The sequence below is a fragment of the Trichechus manatus genome, unplaced genomic scaffold (assembly GCF_000243295.1).
Source record: "Trichechus manatus latirostris isolate Lorelei unplaced genomic scaffold, TriManLat1.0 scaffold00230, whole genome shotgun sequence".
NCBI lineage: Eukaryota > Metazoa > Chordata > Mammalia > Sirenia > Trichechidae > Trichechus > Trichechus manatus.
Window position 1 is genome coordinate 3106805 of NW_004444166.1, and position 21095 is coordinate 3127899.

Below are 21095 nucleotides of genomic sequence, written 5' to 3' on the forward strand. Positions count from 1 at the left end.
CTTATTTTTGTCAGTGCTTGAATTTAGAACCAGCCTTTAATCAGTTACAGAAAATTGTTATGGCACTCTAAAAATAAATTTCATCTTCTAAACTGGCCCAAAATTCAAATGCTTGAAGGAAAACTTTAGTGAATCATTTTAAAAAAGGAATCTATGAAATAAGAAAGCCAAAAAAGCCTTTATAGGCATACATAAATATGGTAGCATAGTTAGATTTTATGCTACTCACATCTGTGTGACATCCTGTTTCTCACTTTAGTCTGAGTGGTATAGCCTAGAGTGGGGTTGCACGATGCAGTTAGCACTTGGAGATGTGTGGAGAGATACAGAACAATCCGCAGCAAGGTGATGTGCTACATGGACACAGGGAGCCTTGATATTGTCACCAACTATGCCTGGGGAATAAGCCAGCCCCTCCTCACTTCCCTCCATCAGATTTCAGATAAGTGAATATAACCTGATTTTGCTGGCATCTCCTTGGGACAATTGTTTAACGCCTTTGTGCCTCAGTTTTTTGCAGGGGGAAGATTGTAACTGCCCTCTTCCAGTAGCAAAGGGATGTTGTCACTAATTATAATCATGCTGGGCATGATTTTTGAAAATGGGGTTGTTCCCATGCTTACTGCACATCACAAAGGAATTTCTGGTGATCTCTCATCCATACACAACATTTGGATTCATTTTTATGCAGCTGGAGGTTATAGTAATGATCCGATATAAAGCTTTCATCTTTAGATGAACATTTAGTATTTTATATAATAATTAAAAATATTTATTAAAAGGCCACTGGGGCGTGGGACAATGCTGGTGCTTTATGAATGCCCTCCCTGCAAAAAAAAAAAAAAAATTTAAATGGTTAAAATGGTTAACTTTTTTTTTTTTTGGTATTGTTGGTAAAAGTTTACACAGCAAAACAGATTTCCATTTAACGGTTTCTACACATAACGTCCCAGTGACATTGGTTGCATTCTTTACATTGTGTCAACATTCTCATTATTTCTGTGCTAGTTGTTCCACTCCCACTGATTTAGTCTCACTGCCCCCCAAACTGCTCACATTTGCTTTAGAGTAACTGTTGTCCTTTGGTCTCATATGGATAATTTTTAAAAGAGCACAGTTCGCAAGGGTGAAATTCTTGACTTTTTGAGCTAACGTGCTCTTTGGTTAAAATGGCTAAGTTTTGGTTATATATATTTTACCACAATAAAATAAATTTGAAGAGCTACCATGATTTCACAAAGGTGTGGTAAGCAGGACCAAGTCCTGGAAAGGAAGTGTCTCTGGGCTTCTGCACTTTCTGTTCACACTATCATCAAGTAAAAGTTTGGGCATGTTTGGAGTGATAGAATAAACACGAGGTCTACTAGTATCTTTTGAAATTTTGCATATTGAAGACCGGTGGCTAGTGTCTGGAGACAGAAATGTTACAGCCTTGGCGTGTGTTGGGAATGTGGAAAAAAACACATCCCCATTCTAATTGTTTCCTCATTACTTCAGTTTGAGAAGGATACAAGAAAGGCATTACATACAAAATATGTCTGGATAAAAAGAAAAACTTGAACTTCTATCCAGATGTTTGGTCTCACAGCGTTTCCAGATGCTCCCTGTGGTGGCATGTTTGGCATGGTGGTTCCCACAACGGCAGCAGTGATGACATCGTTTGGCTTTCATCTGGATGTTTTGGTGTCTTGCCACCATGCTCACAAATGAAAGAAGCAAATCAGAAGCCAGTAGCAGGTTATAGGCACTGAGAAGTGCTTCCAGACTTGTCTTTTTGCCCAGAGCCCTCACCCTACAGCAACCAGTCGTACCAGATCCCCAGTCCAGATTTCTTATACTCTAACCAGAGGAATTATTGCAAAGATAAAGGAGGGTTAAGAAAGGCAGTACAGAATTGAAAGACAGATAAAATGAATAAAGTACAAGCAGATGGAGCAATGCTGTGGGCAGCATTGCCCATGGGAACAGCACAGTCATTTGTGTCACAGCCTGGAATAACCTAAGAAGTGGGCGAGGGCAGACCTAAACATTCAGGTTTGTTTGTCTGTTTTAAATCACAGTCTGAGAAACACAAAAGTCCTAAGGAAACCAGGTAAATTGTGCAAAACCTGTTCTTAAGGCATCAAAAAATTTGTGCAAATAGAAACTGGAGAACTGAATTCTGCCAGTTCATTATCGAGTTAATTTGACATTAAATCAAAATTTTCTACAGATTTTTAAAAATATAGTTGACATTCTCTATTAGCTTCTTTCCAAGATACTCAAAGCGTTCTGCAAACTTAAACTCAAGGTTTCACAAAACGCACGTAAGACAGGGAGCAACTACTATGCAGACATCTCCACATGGGGACATGGAAGCTCAAAAAGCCTGCAGCTGGCAGGTCAGAATAAGACAAAAATCAATGAAAGTAACAACCTAGTCCAACCTCTTTATTTACAGATGCACAAAACAGATTCAGAGGGGTTAAAAGCCCAGTCATCAAGGACCTGTCAGGTATGGAGACCAGGCTTTTTGACTCCTGGGTCCTCCCTCCAACACACACACGGCCACCACTGATACACATCAGTTTCTTCTATGGCACAGTCCATGTCAGCTATATCTGAAGAGACTGAAAACTTAAATGTCCTCATTTTCATCCAGGGCTCTGCCCTTTCTCGTTTTTTGTGATTCATCTCTCTGGGTGCTTTTTCTTTCCCAACACCTCTTATCAAGGCACAAAAGTCTTGCTAGCTTATACATTTACCTTTCAATATAGACCACTTCACAACACTCTTTGAAGAGACATTTGGAAAAGTTTAAACTTAAGTACACATCACTCCTCTGTCAGTTTATCGTACTGTGGTGGCTTGCATGGTATTGTGATGCTGCAGGCTATGCCATCGGTATTTCAAACACCAGCTTGTCACCAATGGTGGACAGATTTCACAGAGCTTCCAGACTAAGACAGACTGGGAAGAAGGACCTGGCAATCTACTTCTAAAAACATTGGCCAGTGAAAAATAGCCACAGAACATTGTCTAGTATAGTGCAGGAAGATGAGCCCCTCAAGTTGGAAAGCACTCAAACTACAACTGTGGAAGAGCTGCCTCCTCAAAGTAGAGTCAACCTTAATGACGTGGATGGAGTCAAGCTTTCGGTACCTTCATTTGCTGATGTGGCATGACTCAAAATGAGAAGAAATAGCTGCAAACATCCATTAATAATTGGAGCATGGAATGTATGAAGTAGGAATCCAGGAAAATTAGAAGTTGTCACAAATGAAATGGAATGCAATATCCTAGGCACTAGTGAGCTGAAATGGACTGGTATTGGCCATTTTGAATCAGGCAATCATATGGTCTACTATGCCGGGAATGACAAATTGAAGAGGAATAGCATCGCATTCATCATCAAAAAGAACATTTCAAGATCTATCCTGAAGTACAATGCTATCAGTGATAGGATAATATCCATATGCCTACAAGAAAGACCAGTTAATACAACTATTATTCAAATTTACACACCAACCACTAATGCCAAACATGAAGAAATTGAAGATTTTTACCAACTTCTGCAGTATGAAATTGATCAAACATGCAACCAAGTTGCATTGATAATTACTAGTGATTGGAACGTGAAAGTTGGAAACAAAGAAGGATCGGTAGTTGGAAAATAACGGCCTTGGTGATAGAAACGATGCCAGAGATCACGTGATAGAATTTTGCAAGACCAACAATCTATTCATTGCAAATACCTTTTTTCAACAACATAAATGGCGATTATACACGTGGACCTTGCCGGATGGAATACACAGGAATAAAATCGACTGCATCTGTGGAAAGAGACGATATCATCAGTTGGAACAAGGCCATGGGCCAAGTGCAGAACAGGCCATCAATTGCTCATATGCAAGTTGAAGTTGAAGCTGAAGAAAATTAAAACAAGTCCACGAGAGCCAAAGTATGACTTTGAGTACATCCCACCCGAATTTAGAGACCATCTTAAGAACAGATTTGACACATTGAACGCTAATGACCAAAGACCAGAAGAGTTGTGGGATGACTTCAAGGACCTCATATATGAAGAAAGCAAAGGGCCATGAAAAAGACAGAAAAGAAAGAAAAGACCAAAATGGATGTCAAAAGAGACCCTGAAACTTGCTCTTGAACGCCTAGTGGCTAAAGCGAAAGGAAGAAATGATGAACTAAAAGAGCTGAACAGACGGTTTCAAAGGGCAGCTCGAGAAGACAAACTAAAGTAATGAAATGTGCAAAGACCTAGAGTTAAGAAACCAAAAAGAAGAACACGCTTGGCATTTCTCAAGCTGGAAGAACTGAAGAAAAAATTCAAGTTGCAATTTTGAAGGATTGTATGGGCAAAATATTGAACAATGCAGGAAGCATCAAAATAAGATGGAAGGAATACACAGAGTTACTGTACCAAAAAGAATTGGTTGACATTCAGTGATTTCAGGAGGTAGCATATGATCAACAACCAATGGTACTGAAGGAAGAAATCCAAGCTGCGCTGAAGGCATTGGCAAAAAACAAGGCTCCAGGAATTGACGGAATGCCAACTGAAATGTTTCAACAAACAGATGCAGCGCTGGAGGTACTCACTCATCTATGCCAAGAAATTTGGAAGACAGCTACCTGGCCACGTGACTGGAAGAGAGATCCATATTTGTGCCTATTCCAAAGTAAGGTGATCCAACAGAATGCGGAAATTATTAAAGAATATCATTAATATCACACACAAGTAAAATTATGCTGAAGATCATTCAAAAGCAGTTGCAGCAGTGCATTGACAGGGAACTGCCAGAAATTCAAGCTGGATTCAGAAGAGGACATGGAACTGAGGATCTCATTGCTGATGTCAGATGGATCTTCGCTGAAAGCAGAGAATACTGGAAAGATGTTTACCTGTGTTTTATTGGCTATGCAAAGGCATTGCATTCACTATGTGGATCATAACAAGTTATGGATGACATTGTGAAGAATGGAGACTCCAGAACACTTAATTGTGCTCATGTGGAGCCTGTACATAGATCAAGAGGCAATCATTCGAACAGAACAAGAGGATACTGAGGTGTGCATCAGGGTTGTATCTTTTCACCATACTAATTCAATCTGTATGCTGAGCAGATAATCCGAGAAGCTGGGCTATATGAAGAAGAATTTAGCATCAGGATTGGAAGAAGACTCATTAACAACCTGTGATACGCAAATGACACAATCTTGCTTGCTGAAAGCAAAGAGGATTTGAAGCACTTACTACTGATGAAGACCAAAGACTACAGCCTTCAGTATGGATTACACCTCAACATAAAGAAAACAGAAATCCTCACAACTGGAGCATGTATCATGATAAACAGACAAAATATTGAAGTTGCCAAGGATTTCGTTTTACTTGGATCCACAGTCAACGCCCACAGAAGCAGCAGTCAAGAAATCAAAGGATGTATTGCATTGGGCAAATCTGCTGCAAAAGACCTCTTTAAAGTGTTCAAAGGCAAAGATGTCACTTTGAGAACTAAGTGCACATGACCCAAACCATGGGCTTTTCAACTGCTGAATATGCATGTGAAAGCTGGACAATGAATAAGGAAGACCAAAGAAGAACTGATGCCTTTGAATTGTGGTGTTGGCGAAAAATATTGAATATACCGTTGACTGTCAGAAGAATGAACAAATCTGTCTTGGAAGAAGTACAGCCAGAGCATGGAGAGACTTCATCTCATGTACTTTGGACATGTGATCAGGAAGGACCAGTCCCTGGAGAAGGACATCATGCTTGGTAAAGTAGAAGGTCATTGAAAAAGAGGAAAACCCTCAACAAGATGGATTGACACAGTGGCTGCAACAATGGGCTTAAACTTAACAACAATTGTGACAATTGTGCAGGACCAGGCAGTGTTTTGCTTTGTTGTACTTAGAGTCACTATGAGTTGGAAACGATTTGGCGGCACCTAACAACATTTATGCATGGAACTTGCTTAATGTTAATGATAGAATGCAAAAATTAGTTTTATCTCAGATTCTACATAAATATACATGTATTTTGTATAGGTGTATCACATATAGTTACATATATAAATACACAGATATGTGTATGTGTGTATTGTTGTGTGCTGTCGAGTAAATTCTGACTCAGTGCAACTCTACATGACAGAGTAGAACTTCCCCATAGGGTTTTGTAGGCTGTAATTTTTATGGGAGCAGATCTCCAGGTCTTTTCTCCTAGGGAAACACTGGGGGGTTCGAACTACCAACCTTTTAGTTTAGCAGCTGAGCACTTAACTGTTGCACCACCATGGCTCCATGTATATATATGTGTGTGTGTGTGTGTGTGTGTAAATAAAGTCTGCTACAGCTATTTATTTTGAAAGTTCTAGTGAGGACATTGTCATGGACAATTAAAACTCTCCCTCTTAATTTCTAACAATCCAAACAGTTAATGAGCATTTGAGTATGTATTCATTACTACATAGGTGCTGAGGAAGACCAAACATGAGCAGGCTATGGTCTCTGCCCTTTTTGGGTTACAGTCAGCCAACACTGGAGACTGTAAGGCAGAATTTGATCCAGGCCACATTTCTATTGCAGTAGTGAATGCTGGCTTGTGTATGCCTTGTATCACACAGAGTAACAGCCAAATTTAGTCAGAAGTTCTGGACATAGAACACAGCCACCCAGAGATCCTACTAGGACAACATGGTGCTAGATTTGTAAATTAAGTATAATATTTACTCCAGTGGATGGGGTACTAGAGGACTCTGAAGTTCCTAACAGTTAACCAAATGCGTTTTTTTTTAAAAAAAAAAAAAAAAAAAAGGCATGCTAAAAAGTTGTGACATTTCAGCACTTGGCCAAAAGCAATGATAATGTTTGTAACCTCCTGCTATTTAAGCTCATTAATAATTTACAGTAATGTGGGTTCCAACTTCTACTTAACTGCTCTTCAAAGGGTTAGAGTCACATTTACCACTGTGTTTTATTTAATGTAGCCATGATTAATTTAGTAAGCAATTATTTTCCAATGTTTTATAGGGGAAGGGTCTTCGAGTAATTTACATAGATGTCAGGTCTACTGCCTTCATATCTTCTAAACAAACTGTAAAGCAAATCCTTTGTTTTTCTTATCAGCTGGCTAAAGTTTATGAAATTTAATTGAAAAGGTTTTGAACAAATGCCAGGCTGTCTCTCTGCCTAATGAAACCTTTTAAAAGAGCAGTTAATCTAGTGCCTTACACTTGTACCCAAGAAGTTGCTAAATTAATTTACTGACAAAGAGAATCAATCATCATAAATGGTGCTTAAACAATAGTGAGGACTCTGAAGAGTAATAAGTGGCTAGTATTGGAATAACATGATTTATTTTATACTCTTGTTTATTTTTTAACAGGTTAATGGCAGAAATCTCCTTTCAGTTGACTTTGATCGAACAACAAAGACAGAAAAGATCTACGATGACCACCGTAAATTTCTACTGAGGATCGCCTATGACACATCAGGGCACCCCACCCTCTGGCTGCCCAGCAGCAAGCTGATGGCCGTCAACGTCACTTACTCATCCACAGGCCAAATTGCCAGCATCCAGCGAGGAACTACTAGCGAAAAAGTAGACTATGATGGACAGGGAAGGATAGTATCTAGAGTCTTTGCTGATGGTAAAACATGGAGTTACACATACTTAGAAAAGGTATGTCTGCTCACTATGTTAAATATAGGGAGGGAGGGTTTAACATTTTTCAGCGACCACACAGCACTAGAGGGGTAAAAACAGTGACACGTGACTGAGTTCCATTTATTATTGTAAGTATCAATATGTAAGTCACATTGGTACAGCAGTGATGAATTTCTGCATTAGCAAAGTGGTTTCTCCTTAGTTAAGTTCTACTGTCTGAGACCCTTTTAAGTGATTTATGCTGTAAACAAACAAGCAGTAACACTGTCCACCCGCCAAGCGTATGCATCGACAACGCCCACAAATTAGACCTTGAGCATGTAAGTCATTTGTAAATAATTTCCGTACTAGCTATTTCATTTAAGAAAGAGCCTTACTTTAGCACCATTTAAGCTGTCAGTTATATGTTGTTCTTGGCAGAGCTTCGACATACCCATAAAAAATAATGTAGATCCAATGTATGCATTATTAACCCAAACAGACTATTTTCTTAGAAAGCCACATTTTCAGGTATTCTGTGGCATCTCTTTTCCGTCTCTGTGTTAAAGGTAAGCATCTCAGCTTTGGCTCTTCACCATCCTTAAGAACTATGCACAGCATCACCAAGGAGATTGAGAGCGACATGTGCGCAGTGCCAAGCCGCGTGATGCAAGGCTTGGGGTGGAGACCAGGGTCAGGAGGGAATGAAAGTGAAAGAAAGAGGGAAGGCCAATCTCCCCGGAATTCCTTTTTTAAGAAATGTAATCCACCAAACAGCATGTTTACGGAATGTTTCATTTGCCTTTGAGACAAACCTTAGCACTAAAAAATGCTTCTTTTTGAGTTCTGATACTTCTAAAGCAAGCCACCACCAATTATACAGCAGCCTAACTTACAAACTCTTAACAGTTTCTCCCTCCAGCCTTCCTCACATCACCCAGAATAGCTTCTGCCATCCAAAAAATATCATACTGTTGTGCTCGCCTCACACGATCCTGTTCTTCACCAAAGATGTGCCACAGAACTCTTCAGCCTAAGCCTAAGCCCCTGCTCTGGCACTGTCCCGTCTAATTCTAGACAGCCTGCACACAGATTTCTCTTTCTTAGAACCAGTTTTAGGTTCAAAGTTCACTGAAGGATGCTCCCTCTCTTAAGGCAGCCTCTCAACTCTAGAATGCTTCCAGCTAGGACCCTATTTGCCAGTCTCTCCTCTTGAAAACCTGCTCTCTTTAGAACAGATTCATCCCTGAAACAAGGGACTATGCCTATTAGATGACAAATTCCCTCCATACTACACATCCCTCTCTAGAGTTCGTCACTCTGCCAATTACTGGTTGAGAGACCAGAGTCAGCTCCCTACACACACACACCTTTCAGATAACAAATCCTGATTGATGGAAAATACTTGACCCCCAACCTTCAGAAACTAGGAGGGGATCACTGCTTAATTATGAAACCATTTTCCCAATTAAAATTAAGTACATTATAGCGAGTACTAGCAAATACAAATCCCCAGACTCCTAAAATGATAGTGGTGATCATAATGGGACTGAGAAATGTTAAATGGAGCCAAGGAGCATAGATTGATAAGGAGTTGCTGTCACAAAACGACACCACTGGTGACCAAGATCGCCATCAGAAAAGCCAACGAGAACTTTCTCATCATCCCTCTTGAGTCCCTAAAATGCACCCAAAGTATTTCCATTTTCTTGCTAGGATATGCACACTAAGCCAAAATTTATTCACAGCAAAACAAGTAATATTTTATTACCATCAAGTATGATTTTAAATGACTGCAAAACTAGACACCAATTCCTGTGGATTCAGCAATAATCCAAGTTCCTTGGAAGAATGCAAACTATTCGGACCAATTCTCCAAACATTTACCACACAGCTTACATACAAAACCTGCCCCTGGATATGCCCACAGAGGAGAGCCTACAGGAACCCAGGTCAAGCAGAATGCTGCTGAAGATGGTGGACAATGAAGAAAAAAATAATAAACTTTAAACAAGGGATTACACATTTCCATCTCAGACACAAAGGAACACGTCCCAGGAGGGCTTCCAACCTAACCATCCTCCCATTTGGTCTAACAGGTTTTAGAGGAAGCTTCTTCAGAGGGAAGAACCCCCAAATCCTGTGTTACTGTTGGGCTTTACTCAGCCAGCCTCAGGGTGGCCCTTCCCTCATATTGGCCTAATAAATTGATGTCATCTTTCTGCAGTGACTTGCAAAATAGGCAGAGCTTATTTTTATTTATTTATTTATTCACATCATAATTTAGCACCAGAATAGTTTGTAGCCCAGAAACCATTCTTACAGCACCTGTGGTACAAGTCAGATTTGGTACTCACAAAAGGAAGGATCAAATGTAGATTTTATTGTTATTACAGATGTGTAAGAATTTCCCACAAAAATAAAAGTTTCTGGATCCATATTTTTATCAAAGGCATTCATAGTTCTCATTCACCATGTGATCAATTTAGCAATGTTTGTTGACATTGGTGTTTTACGTACACATTATTTTGGGCTGATTTTATGCCTCCTCTTCATAAAATAACATTTTGAATGCTTTGCTTCTCCCTCTGATGCACTGGGAATTAAAAGATGATTTGAACGGATCTTCAATCAAATGAGGGGGAAAAGCCACCTTATTAATAGTTGCTAATTATGAATAGGATTGCATTTCCCATATGCTCTTTCCTCCTTGAAATGCTGTCTTTAAAGCAGCTTTGCTGGTGCCTGTATTATGACTTATCCAAATCCATTGACAATCTGCTGCTTGGCTGTGCATGCCTGGAAGAAGAATGATACAATCATGACAAAGTAGCACATTATGAATCTTGAGCCACTAATTGCAGAACCCCTCACAGTTAAGCATCCAAGCAAATTAGGCAGGGAATCATTAACAATGTGTAAAGTCAAGGATAGCTCAATTAAAATGAAAATTATTTTCTCAAGCAGAATGTTTCTCTGTATTTGTGGTCACTAAATCTGCTTTTGCTTCCCCATTCACAAACACTGGATAACAATGTGTTCTCCCGTTACAGTCCATGGTTCTTCTGCTTCATAGCCAGCGGCAATACATCTTTGAATACGATATGTGGGACCGGCTCTCTGCCATCACCATGCCCAGTGTGGCTCGCCACACCATGCAGACCATCCGATCCATTGGCTACTACCGGAACATGTACAACCCCCCAGAAAGCAATGCCTCCATCATCACAGACTACAACGAGGAAGGGCTGCTTCTGCAGACGGCTTTCTTGGGTACAAGTCGGAGGGTCTTATTCAAATATAGAAGGCAGACCAGGCTCTCAGAAATTTTGTATGATAGCACAAGAGTCAGTTTTACCTATGATGAAACAGCAGGAGTCCTAAAAACTGTAAACCTCCAGAGTGATGGTTTTATTTGCACCATTAGATACAGGCAGATTGGCCCCCTGATTGACAGACAGATTTTCCGCTTTAGTGAAGATGGGATGGTAAATGCGAGATTTGACTACAGCTATGACAACAGCTTTCGAGTGACCAGCATGCAGGGTGTCATCAACGAAACCCCACTGCCCATTGATCTGTACCAGTTTGATGACATTTCTGGTAAAGTTGAGCAGTTTGGAAAATTTGGAGTGATATATTATGATATTAACCAGATCATTTCCACAGCTGTAATGACTTATACCAAGCACTTTGACGCTCATGGTCGCATCAAGGAAATTCAGTATGAGATATTCAGGTCACTCATGTACTGGATTACAATCCAATATGATAACATGGGCCGGGTAACCAAGAGAGAGATTAAAATAGGGCCCTTTGCCAACACTACCAAATATGCTTATGAATACGACGTTGATGGACAGCTCCAAACAGTTTACCTGAATGAAAAGATCATGTGGCGTTACAACTATGATCTGAATGGAAACCTCCATTTGCTGAACCCAAGTAGCAGTGCACGCTTAACGCCTCTTCGCTATGACCTGCGAGACAGAATCACTCGACTGGGTGATGTTCAGTATCGATTGGATGAAGATGGTTTCCTGCGTCAGAGAGGCACAGAGATCTTTGAGTATAGCTCCAAGGGGCTTCTAACTCGAGTTTACAGTAAAGGCAGTGGCTGGACAGTGATCTATCGTTATGATGGCCTGGGAAGGCGTGTTTCTAGCAAAACCAGTCTAGGACAGCACCTGCAGTTTTTTTATGCTGACCTAACTTATCCCACTAGGATTACACATGTCTACAACCATTCGAGTTCAGAAATTACCTCCCTCTATTATGATCTCCAAGGACATCTTTTTGCCATGGAAATCAGCAGTGGGGATGAATTCTACATTGCATCAGACAACACAGGGACACCATTGGCTGTTTTCAGTAGCAATGGGCTTATGCTAAAACAGATTCAGTACACCGCATATGGTGAAATCTACTTTGACTCCAATGTTGACTTTCAGCTGGTAATCGGATTTCATGGTGGCTTGTATGACCCACTCACCAAATTAATCCACTTTGGAGAAAGAGATTATGACATTTTGGCAGGACGATGGACAACACCTGACATAGAAATCTGGAAAAGAATTGGGAAAGACCCAGCTCCTTTTAACCTGTATATGTTTAGGAACAACAATCCTGCAAGCAAAATCCATGACGTGAAAGACTACATCACAGGTAAACGTAACATTTTTGCTTTCCAAGTGCTAAATTACTGTTATTGTTAAACTGACACATGAATAACTGGAATTTCTTTTTTTAACTTTACACTTGTGAAATCTCAAATGCCTAATTTTTAAATGTGTTTCTCTATGGAGAAATAAAAGGAAGGGGAAACACATACTTTGTTAAATCCTATTCTGCCTACCAATGCCCAAGGCCACAACTTTCTGAAATAACATTGTCTTAGTTATCTATAGTTAGTTATAACTTAGTTATCTCTAGTTAGTTTCTGCTATAATAGAAATACCACAAGTGAGTGGCTTTAACAAACAGACATTTATTTTCTCACAGTTAGGAGGCTAGAAGTCCAAATTCAGGGCCCAGCTCTAGGGGAAGGCCTTCTGTCTCTGTTGGCAATGAAGCAAGGGCCATGTCTCTTTTTACCTTCTGTTCCTCGGCAGTCTCCATGTTGCTTGGCGTCTGTCTTCCTCCATCTCTGCTTGCTTGCTTGCTTGCTTAATTTGCTCTTTTATATCTCAGCAAAGATTAATTTAAAATACCCAAACCCAAACCCACTGCTGTCGAGTTGATTCCAACTCATAGCGACCCTATAGGACAGAATAGAACTGCCCCATAGGGTTTCCAAGGCTGTAAATCTTTACACAAACAGACTGCCACATCTTACTCCTACAGAGTGGCTGATGGGTTCAAACCTCCAACCTTTCAGTTAGCAGCCTAGCACTTAACCAACACACCCTACACTAATACTGCCTTATTAACATAATAAGGAAAACCCACTCCCTGGTGGGATTATAACCACAGGTATAGGGGTCAGGATTTACAATGCATATTCTTTGGGGGGGGGGTGTCACAATTTAATCCATAACAAACATGGAATTCAGTCATTTAAGGAAGGGAAGTGACATGGGAGAGCAGAAAGCTTGATGCATTCAGAGTCCCAAAATTGAAGTTCAAATCCCAGTTCTCCTCCTACAAACTGTATATGGCTTTATAGGCAAGTCGTGTAATTTTTTGTGTCTCTGTTTCCTTACCTACAAAATGGGTTTAATAATGCCTACTTATAGCATAAAATACAATAATATATGTAATTCTGCCTTATAAATAGTAACTACCTTATAAATGTGTAATATTGGTTTTGATTGTGGTATTTAGATCTTCCATGTCTTTATTGAGCTTCTTTCTGGATGTTCTGTCCTTCACCGAAAGTGGTGTATTGACGTCTCCAACTATTATTGTAGAGCTATTTCTCTTTTCAGTGCTGTTAGAGTTTGTTTTTATGTATTTTGGAGCCCTGTCTTTGGGTGCATAAATATTTATTATGGTTATGTCCTGGTATATTGACCCTTTAATCGTTATATAGTGTCCTTCCTTATCCTTTGTAGTGGATTTTGCTTTAAAGTCTATTTTGTCAGAGATTAATATTGGCACTTCTGTTCTTTTTTGGTTGTTGTTTACTTGATATATTTTTTTACATCCTTTGAGTTTTAGTTTGTGTCTTTAAGTCTAAGGTATATCTCTTGTAGGCAGCATATGGATGGATCGTGATTTTTCATCCATTCTGCCACTGTTTGTCTCTTTATTGGTGCATTTAGTCCATTTACATTCAGCGTAATTATTGATAGGTATGAGTTTAGTGCTGCCGTTTTGATGTATTTGTGTGTGTGTGTTGTTGACAGTTTCTTTGTTCCACTTAATTTTCTGTGCTGAGTCATTTTTCTTTATGTATTTTCTTTTCATCTTTTTCATTATTGTTCATTTTTTATTTGCTGAGTCTTTATGTTTTTCTTGTTTTTTATTTAGATGTGTAGGATCGTTAGTTTCCTTTGTGGTTACCTTAATATTTACCCCTATTTTTCTAAGTTTAAACCAATCTTTCATTTCTTTATATCACCTTGAACCTCCTCTCCATATGAAAGATTTATGACTACATTATTGAGTCCCTTTTTTTTTTGTTTTAATATTGTCATCTTTTACGTATTGGCATTTCTGTTTCCCTATTTTCAGTGTTTTAGCTTTGATTTATTTTTGTGACTTCCCTATCTGGGTAGATATCTGGTTGTTCTGTCCTGTGTTCTAGTCTTGGGTTGTTACCTGATGTTATTGATTTTCTAACTGGAGGACTCCCTTTAGTATTTATTGTAATTTTGGTTTTGTTTTTTATAATTCCCTAAAATTCTGTTTATCTGGAAATGCCCTAATTTTGCCATCATATTTGAGAAACAGTTTTGCTGGATATATACTTCATGGCTGGCATTTTTTTTCCTTCAAGGCTTTATGTATGTCATCCCATTGCCTTTTTGCCTGCGTGGTTTCTGCTGAGTAGTCTGAGCTTATTCTTATTGACTCTCCTTTGTAGATGACTTTTCATTTATCCCTAGCCACTCTTAAAATTCTCTCTTTATTTTTGGTTTTGGCAAGTTTGATTATAATATGTCTTGGTGCCTTTCTTTTGGGATCTACCTTGTGTTGGGTTCAATGAGCTTCTTGGATAGATGTCTTCTCATCTTTCACGATATCAGGGACGTTTTCTACCAACAAATCTTCAACAATTCTCTCTGTATTTTCTGTTATCCCCCCATTCTGATTCTCCAATCACTCGTAGGTTATTCCTCATGATAAAGTCCCACATAATTCTTAGGGTTTCTTCATTTTTAAAAATTCTTTTATCTGATTTTTTCCTCAAATAAGTTGGTGTCAAGTGCTTTATCTTTAATCTCACTAATTCTGACTTCCATTGCCTCAATTCTGCTCCTATGACTTTCTATTGAGTTGTCTAATTCTGAAATTGTATTGTTAATCTTTTGGATTTCTGTTTGCATCTCTGTATGGATTCTTGCAGCCTGTTAAATTTGTCATTATGTTCCTGTATAACCTTCTTAAGTTCCTCTATTGCTTTGTCTGCGTGTTCCTTAGCTTGTTCTGCATTTTGTATGGTCTCCTTCCTGATCTCTTAAAGAGTTCTGTATATTAATCTTTTGAATTCTACCTCTGGTAATTCCAGGAAGTTTTCTTCCTCTGGCAGGTGTCTTGAATCTTTGTTTTGGTGGCTTGCTGAAGCCATCATGGTCTGCCTCTTTATGTGATTTGATATTGACTGTTGTCTCCAAGCCATCAATAATTTATTTATTTGTTTGCTTACTATATCCTAGCTTCTTGTTTTGTTTTGTTCTGATATGCCCAAATAGGCTGGTCGTGTGAGCTAGTTTGATTATTGGCATCTTTGAAGCTCTCACGTCCTGTCTCCAGGTGGCTAGAGCTGTTACTAGGTATGTGAGCCCAGGAGTCCACTTACTTTTCTTGTGTGGATTCAGCTTAGGTGTCCAGGTCATCGGTCACCAAGTGTGCAGTGCATGCTCTCACCTACAGTCCTAGATGGGCAGGGTTCCTTGAAGTAGGCACAGGTATCTGATCGTAGTAGGGGTATCTGGCACTGATCAAGGCAGGGGGCTGACCACTGCCTCTGAGTGTCTGGGTGGAAGGCGTGTCGCTGTTCCCTAAAGTGCATAGGTAGGTGGGTTTTACAGCTAGACTATGGGCACCCAATGCTGTTGGCTGTAAGGACTGGGAGTCACCACTTGTTCTTGGACCCCTGTCGCGGGTGGCTTGGTGGAGTGGGTGGAGCCACCAGTCCTCAGGCCCCTGATGTGGGTGAGGACCCTGCTTAATGGGCAGGGCAGTGTCAAATGTCACAAATCTGCCACTCTCCCTTGTAGCTAATACAGATGAAAATAGGCTTCAGGTATATACCCTGTTGTACTGTGCTAATGAGACCCTATGCTGTTGGAATGGGCCCACACTGGTCTACACAGGGGTGAAAGGCATTCAAAGTCTGTGGAGTCCTTATGCCTGTGCCTAGGCAAAGGGGCTGTGCCTGCCCTGAGTTTTTGGCTTAGGGGAGCTGGTAGATTATTTTTTTCCTGTTTGTTAATTTGTTTCCTCTCCAAAGCTGGGAGAGTGGTTCAGGGTGCGTGATGGGTCCTTCTTCTGGCCCAGGGGATGCCACATTAGCTGGAGCCAGACCAAGACCTGGAGCAGAGTGGGGAGGAGACAGGTAAATGGGAGAGAGGTACTTCCCAAAAGGGTTTTTTTTTTTTTTTTATCCACACAGTAGGTTGGATGCTTGTACTTTTGCTCATTGGGCACCATTTCTGGCTGGTTCCGGAAGCTTGAGCAGACTCTCCGCCCTCGGTCTCTCCTAGTGTGGAAAACGCATCCCGAGCACTACTGCTTGCTTCACCCCTTGCGCGCTAGCCGATCCAGCCTGCAAGGGTGCCAGTACCGGCTAGGTCAGGTCTGGCAACTCCTTGCTGCTTCTGAACCCTGTCTACCTCCCCCCTGCCACTCAGTCTGATTCCTCAACTTTGTCTTTGATGTTCAGGGCTCCTCGATTGTCATATATAATTGATTCACTTGTTTTTTCAGGTCTTTGTTGTAAGAGGGACCACAGGAAGTGTCTGACTACTCTGTTGTCTTGGCCCTGCCTTGTAATACTGGTTTTTATAGCATGTGTAAACTTCTAATGGAGGGAATCAATATGAAACAAAACATTGTGGCACAGCATCTCATCCTTGGGAGATTTCTAATTCCCTCTTCATCACCATCACCTCAGGACAATAATGAAGTAGTTTCTTTCATCGGATGCTTAGCCAATGGACCCTGTTTCTATTTTCACTTCTTCTGTCCTCTTATATCACTGTGTTTATTGCCATTTAGTGCAGCTCTTGAACAGTGACATTACTAATAGGCATACTAATTTTTCTACCAATTGGGGTAATTTTTGGAATATAAATTTAAGATATTTCCAAGTTTAGTGCATGTTACTGCTTCAGTTTTGTACAGATATAAAAACATCGATCCCACTTCTGCCACCACGGAACAGCCAAGATGTAAAATGGAGACAAGATCCTTTCAAGGACTACTCTAGTTCTCTTTAGTGAGCTGACTTCGCTCATCCTCTACTCCAAGAAGCTGGTTCCTTCTGCTTCCACCTTTTAGTCCTGAATTACGCTACCATAATTAGCCTCCCCACTGCATTTATGTTTCTAGAAAGGGGGTTCTTTCCTGTTTTCTTTTTTTGTTTTGTTTTGGTTTGATTTTTCTTTTGACTTGTATTAGATGCTCCTCCAGGCTGCCTCTTTTCTAGCTCAATATTTGAGGCATATTAAGATGTGTGTTCTCTTAGTTCTCAGTACAGCACCCTTTTCATTTCACATCTGCCTCCTACTTTTCCAGACTGCTAAGCTTTTCTATTTATCTTCAGTGAGAATCAACTGAAAGTCCGTTCCTTTACCATCCTGATTTCAGCAACAGCCTTATGGTATTCTCATTCGGGGTTTTTCAATAACCATCTGCATTCAAGTCCCATTATTTTGGTAATACTTTTCAATACTTAATACTCTCTGATTTTCCCTGTTACCCAGACTTTGTTCAGAATAGGAAAACCTTTGTCCCAAATACTCCAACATTTGGGAGAAAGAATTTTCCACAAAACATAAGTACCACTTGTAATTGTATATACACTCACAAAAAAAGGTATCACTTTCCATCCTACACAATGAACCTGGGATTTATCTCCCTCACCATCATCCCTTTTAAAATAGGGAGAATACCACTGGTTTCATAGCCATATGATGCCTGGACAAAGGACCTGCCAGCCTGGCAATGAGGTGAAAGTTTATGCTCTAGAGGAGGAAACAGGAAACAAGTAGCTCTCCATCATTCTGACAAGCAGTTTACCACTGGTTATTTAAGAGGTGTTGACAGGGGCTGACTGCAAAGCTGGAAAGCCCACAGCTCCTAAATTCATCCTCTCCTAGCAACGTGAACTGCAGGGAATGCTATAGCAGCATTTTCTGAAAAACATCAAAAGAGAGATGGAACAGCATAAAATATATTAGGTGAAATGCAATTTCAAATTTTCCAGCAATGTGCTTAATATATAAAATAATCTGCACCCAACTGTACTCATAAAGCTGCAAGCCTGCTGAGTAGTTCTGTAACATTATAACCTCCAGAATAGAATAAAAGGTTTATTCTGAGCTTAATGGCTTTTGGAGTCACATGGCAATATTTTAAAATACCATTTTATAGGTTTGCAGGTTCTTTCCCCCAAAAAGTTTGTCTCCACCTGTGCACAGCAAGCCTTTGAAGTCATAACTGATGGTGATCAGAACTTCTGTGCCCTTGGCCAGTTTTGCCAGGTTTCAGCATTCATCTTTGATTAAGAATCAATGGTTGATTTTAATACTCTGAATTTAGGATCTTTATTAATAGAAAATGGGTTGCAAAAGTCCGCATATCCTTGGGCAATCGTTTTGAAGGCTAATAGCACACAACTCCCATTTAAGACCAGCTTTTACTAACTACAAAACAAATTTCATTTGTTTTCTACAACTATGTCTTTTTCATGCTGTTTTGCATTGTTATTGCCATTTTTATCACTCTTCCCAACACAGGATGCAACTTAGCGTGTATGGCAGTTTGTTCAGTCTAAGTGAGTATCTATTACTCTGCATTTTCTGTAGCACTTGCCATAGTTCTGCTATTGAGGTTGTTGTCTTCATGTCTAAAAATAGACACTAGGTTTTGAACTGTAAGCTGAAGGTAAACGTGCTATTTTTCAGGTTATTATATGTGAGTTCGGTTTGGTTTGCATTTTTTTTTTTAAGGTAAGAATTTAAATTTATAAAAGCACAAAATAAACTCTAACACCTTTCATTTTGAACATTTTCTCCTAGATGTTAACAGCTGGCTGGTGACATTTGGCTTCCACCTGCACAATGCTATTCCTGGATTCCCTGTTCCCAAATTTGACTTAACAGAGCCTTCTTACGAACTTGTGAAGAGTCAGCAATGGGATGATATACCGGTAAGAAACCAAAAGCAAAACTATGAAAGGTGATAAATAGCTTACTGCTGTCTTATTTACCCATATTTAGTCAAACTACCCTTGTGAAAACTGTACCAAAGAGTTTTTAATTTTCTGATTCTTTTAGGGAAGAGAAACAACGTTTTCTCTGCATTTCTGTTCCGCAAACAGAGGCCTGTTAAACAGGCTTGACCTGGTTTTAGTGATGCTAAAAAAAATATAGAAAATCATTATCAAAGGGTAATAAAATGCAGAAGCTTGTTTTTGAGTGCCGCGTTTCTACAGAGAACCGCATGAACATACTTTTATGGTACCTGGGACCTGAAGGCAAAGGCACAATAAACAGGAGGGCAGAGGATGCATATTACGAATTAGCAGCCCACAAACAATGCCACAATGTTCAACTTCTTTACAGTATTAGCAGTGTTTCATGGGAAAAATTAAAAATAAAATGTCCTGTGGTTAAGACTTCACCTGCAGGGTAGGGGTCTGGGGCCCATGCTTTCGGGGACATCTAGGTCAATTGGCATAACAAAGCTTATTAAGAAAATGTTCTGCATCCTACCTTGGTGAGTGGTGTCTGGGGTCTTTTTTTTAATTTAATTTTTTAATTTTTTCCCATACAAAAATTTATACATACATTGTTATGTGACCCTAATTGCTCTCCCCATAGTGTGACAGCACACTCCTCCCTGCCACCCCTGATTGCCCATGTCCATTCAACCAGCTCCTAACCCTCTCTAACTTCCCATCTCACCCCCGGAAAGAAGCTGCCCGTTTAGTCTCTTGTATCTAGTTGAGCTAAGAGGCACACTCCTCACGAGTATCACTTTATGTCCCACAGCCCAGTCCAATCCCTGTCTGAAGAGTTGGCCTCGGAAATTGTCTTAGTTCTGGGCTGATAGAGAATCCAGGGGCCATGCTTTCCGGGGTTCCTCCAGTCTCAGTCAGACCATTAAGTCTGGTCTTCTTACTAGAATTTGAGTTCAGCACCCCACCTTTCTCCTGCTCCATCCGAGACTCTCTGTTGTGTTCCCTGTCAGGGTGGTCATTGGCGGTAGCCGGGCACCATCTAGTTCTTCTGGTCTCAGGCTGATGCAGTCTCTGGTTTATGTGGCCCTTTCTGTCTCTTGGGCTAATACTTTCCTCGTGACTTTAGTGTTCTTCATTCTCCTTTACTGCAGATGGTGGGACCAATTGATGCATCTTAGATGGCTGCTTACAAGCAGCCAATAACAATTGGTCCCAACCAGATGGTGGGACCAATTGATGCATCTTAGATGGCTGCTTGCAAGCAGCCAATAACAACTGGTCCCAACCACCTGGAGTAAAGGAGAATGAGGAACACTAAAGTCACGAGGAAAGTATTAGCCCAAGAGACAGAAAGGGCCACATAAACCAGAGACTGCATCAGCCTGAGACCAGAAGAACTAGATGGTGCCCGGCTACCGCCAATGACCACCCTGACAGGGAACACAACAGAGAGTCTCGGATGGAGCAGGAGAAAGGTGGGGTGCTGAACTCAAATTCTAGTAAGAAGACCAGACTTAATGGTCTGACTGAGACTGGAGGAACCCCGGAAAGCATGGCCCCTGGATTCTCTATCAGCCCAGAACTAAGACAATTTCCGAGGCCAACTCTTCAGACAGGGATTGGACTGGGCTGTGGGACATAAAGTGATACTCGTGAGGAGTGTGCCTCTTAGCTCAACTAGATACAAGAGACTAAACGGGCAGCTTCTTTCCGGGGGTGAGATGGGAAGTTAGAGAGGGTTAGGAGCTGGTTGAATGGACATGGGCAATCAGGGGTGGCAGGGAGGAGTGTGCTGTCACACTATGGGGAGAGCAATTAGGGTCACATAACAATGTATGTATAAATTTTTTTATAGGACACTAACTTGAAATGTAAACT

The 21095-nt window shown here is 40.4% G+C and overlaps 1 protein-coding gene across 1 annotated transcript in view; it reads left to right on the forward strand.

Annotated features, from left to right (window-relative positions):
• The window catches only part of TENM3 (teneurin transmembrane protein 3), a 660303-nt gene that overhangs the window by 636692 nt on the left and 2516 nt on the right, over positions 1 to 21095 (forward strand). The window contains exons 25-27 of the mRNA XM_004389020.2: positions 7385 to 7681; positions 10699 to 12310; positions 19054 to 19184. Coding sequence (XP_004389077.1) covers positions 7385 to 7681; positions 10699 to 12310; positions 19054 to 19184 — 2040 coding nt within the window. The remainder of the gene's footprint in view (positions 1 to 7384; positions 7682 to 10698; positions 12311 to 19053; positions 19185 to 21095) is intronic.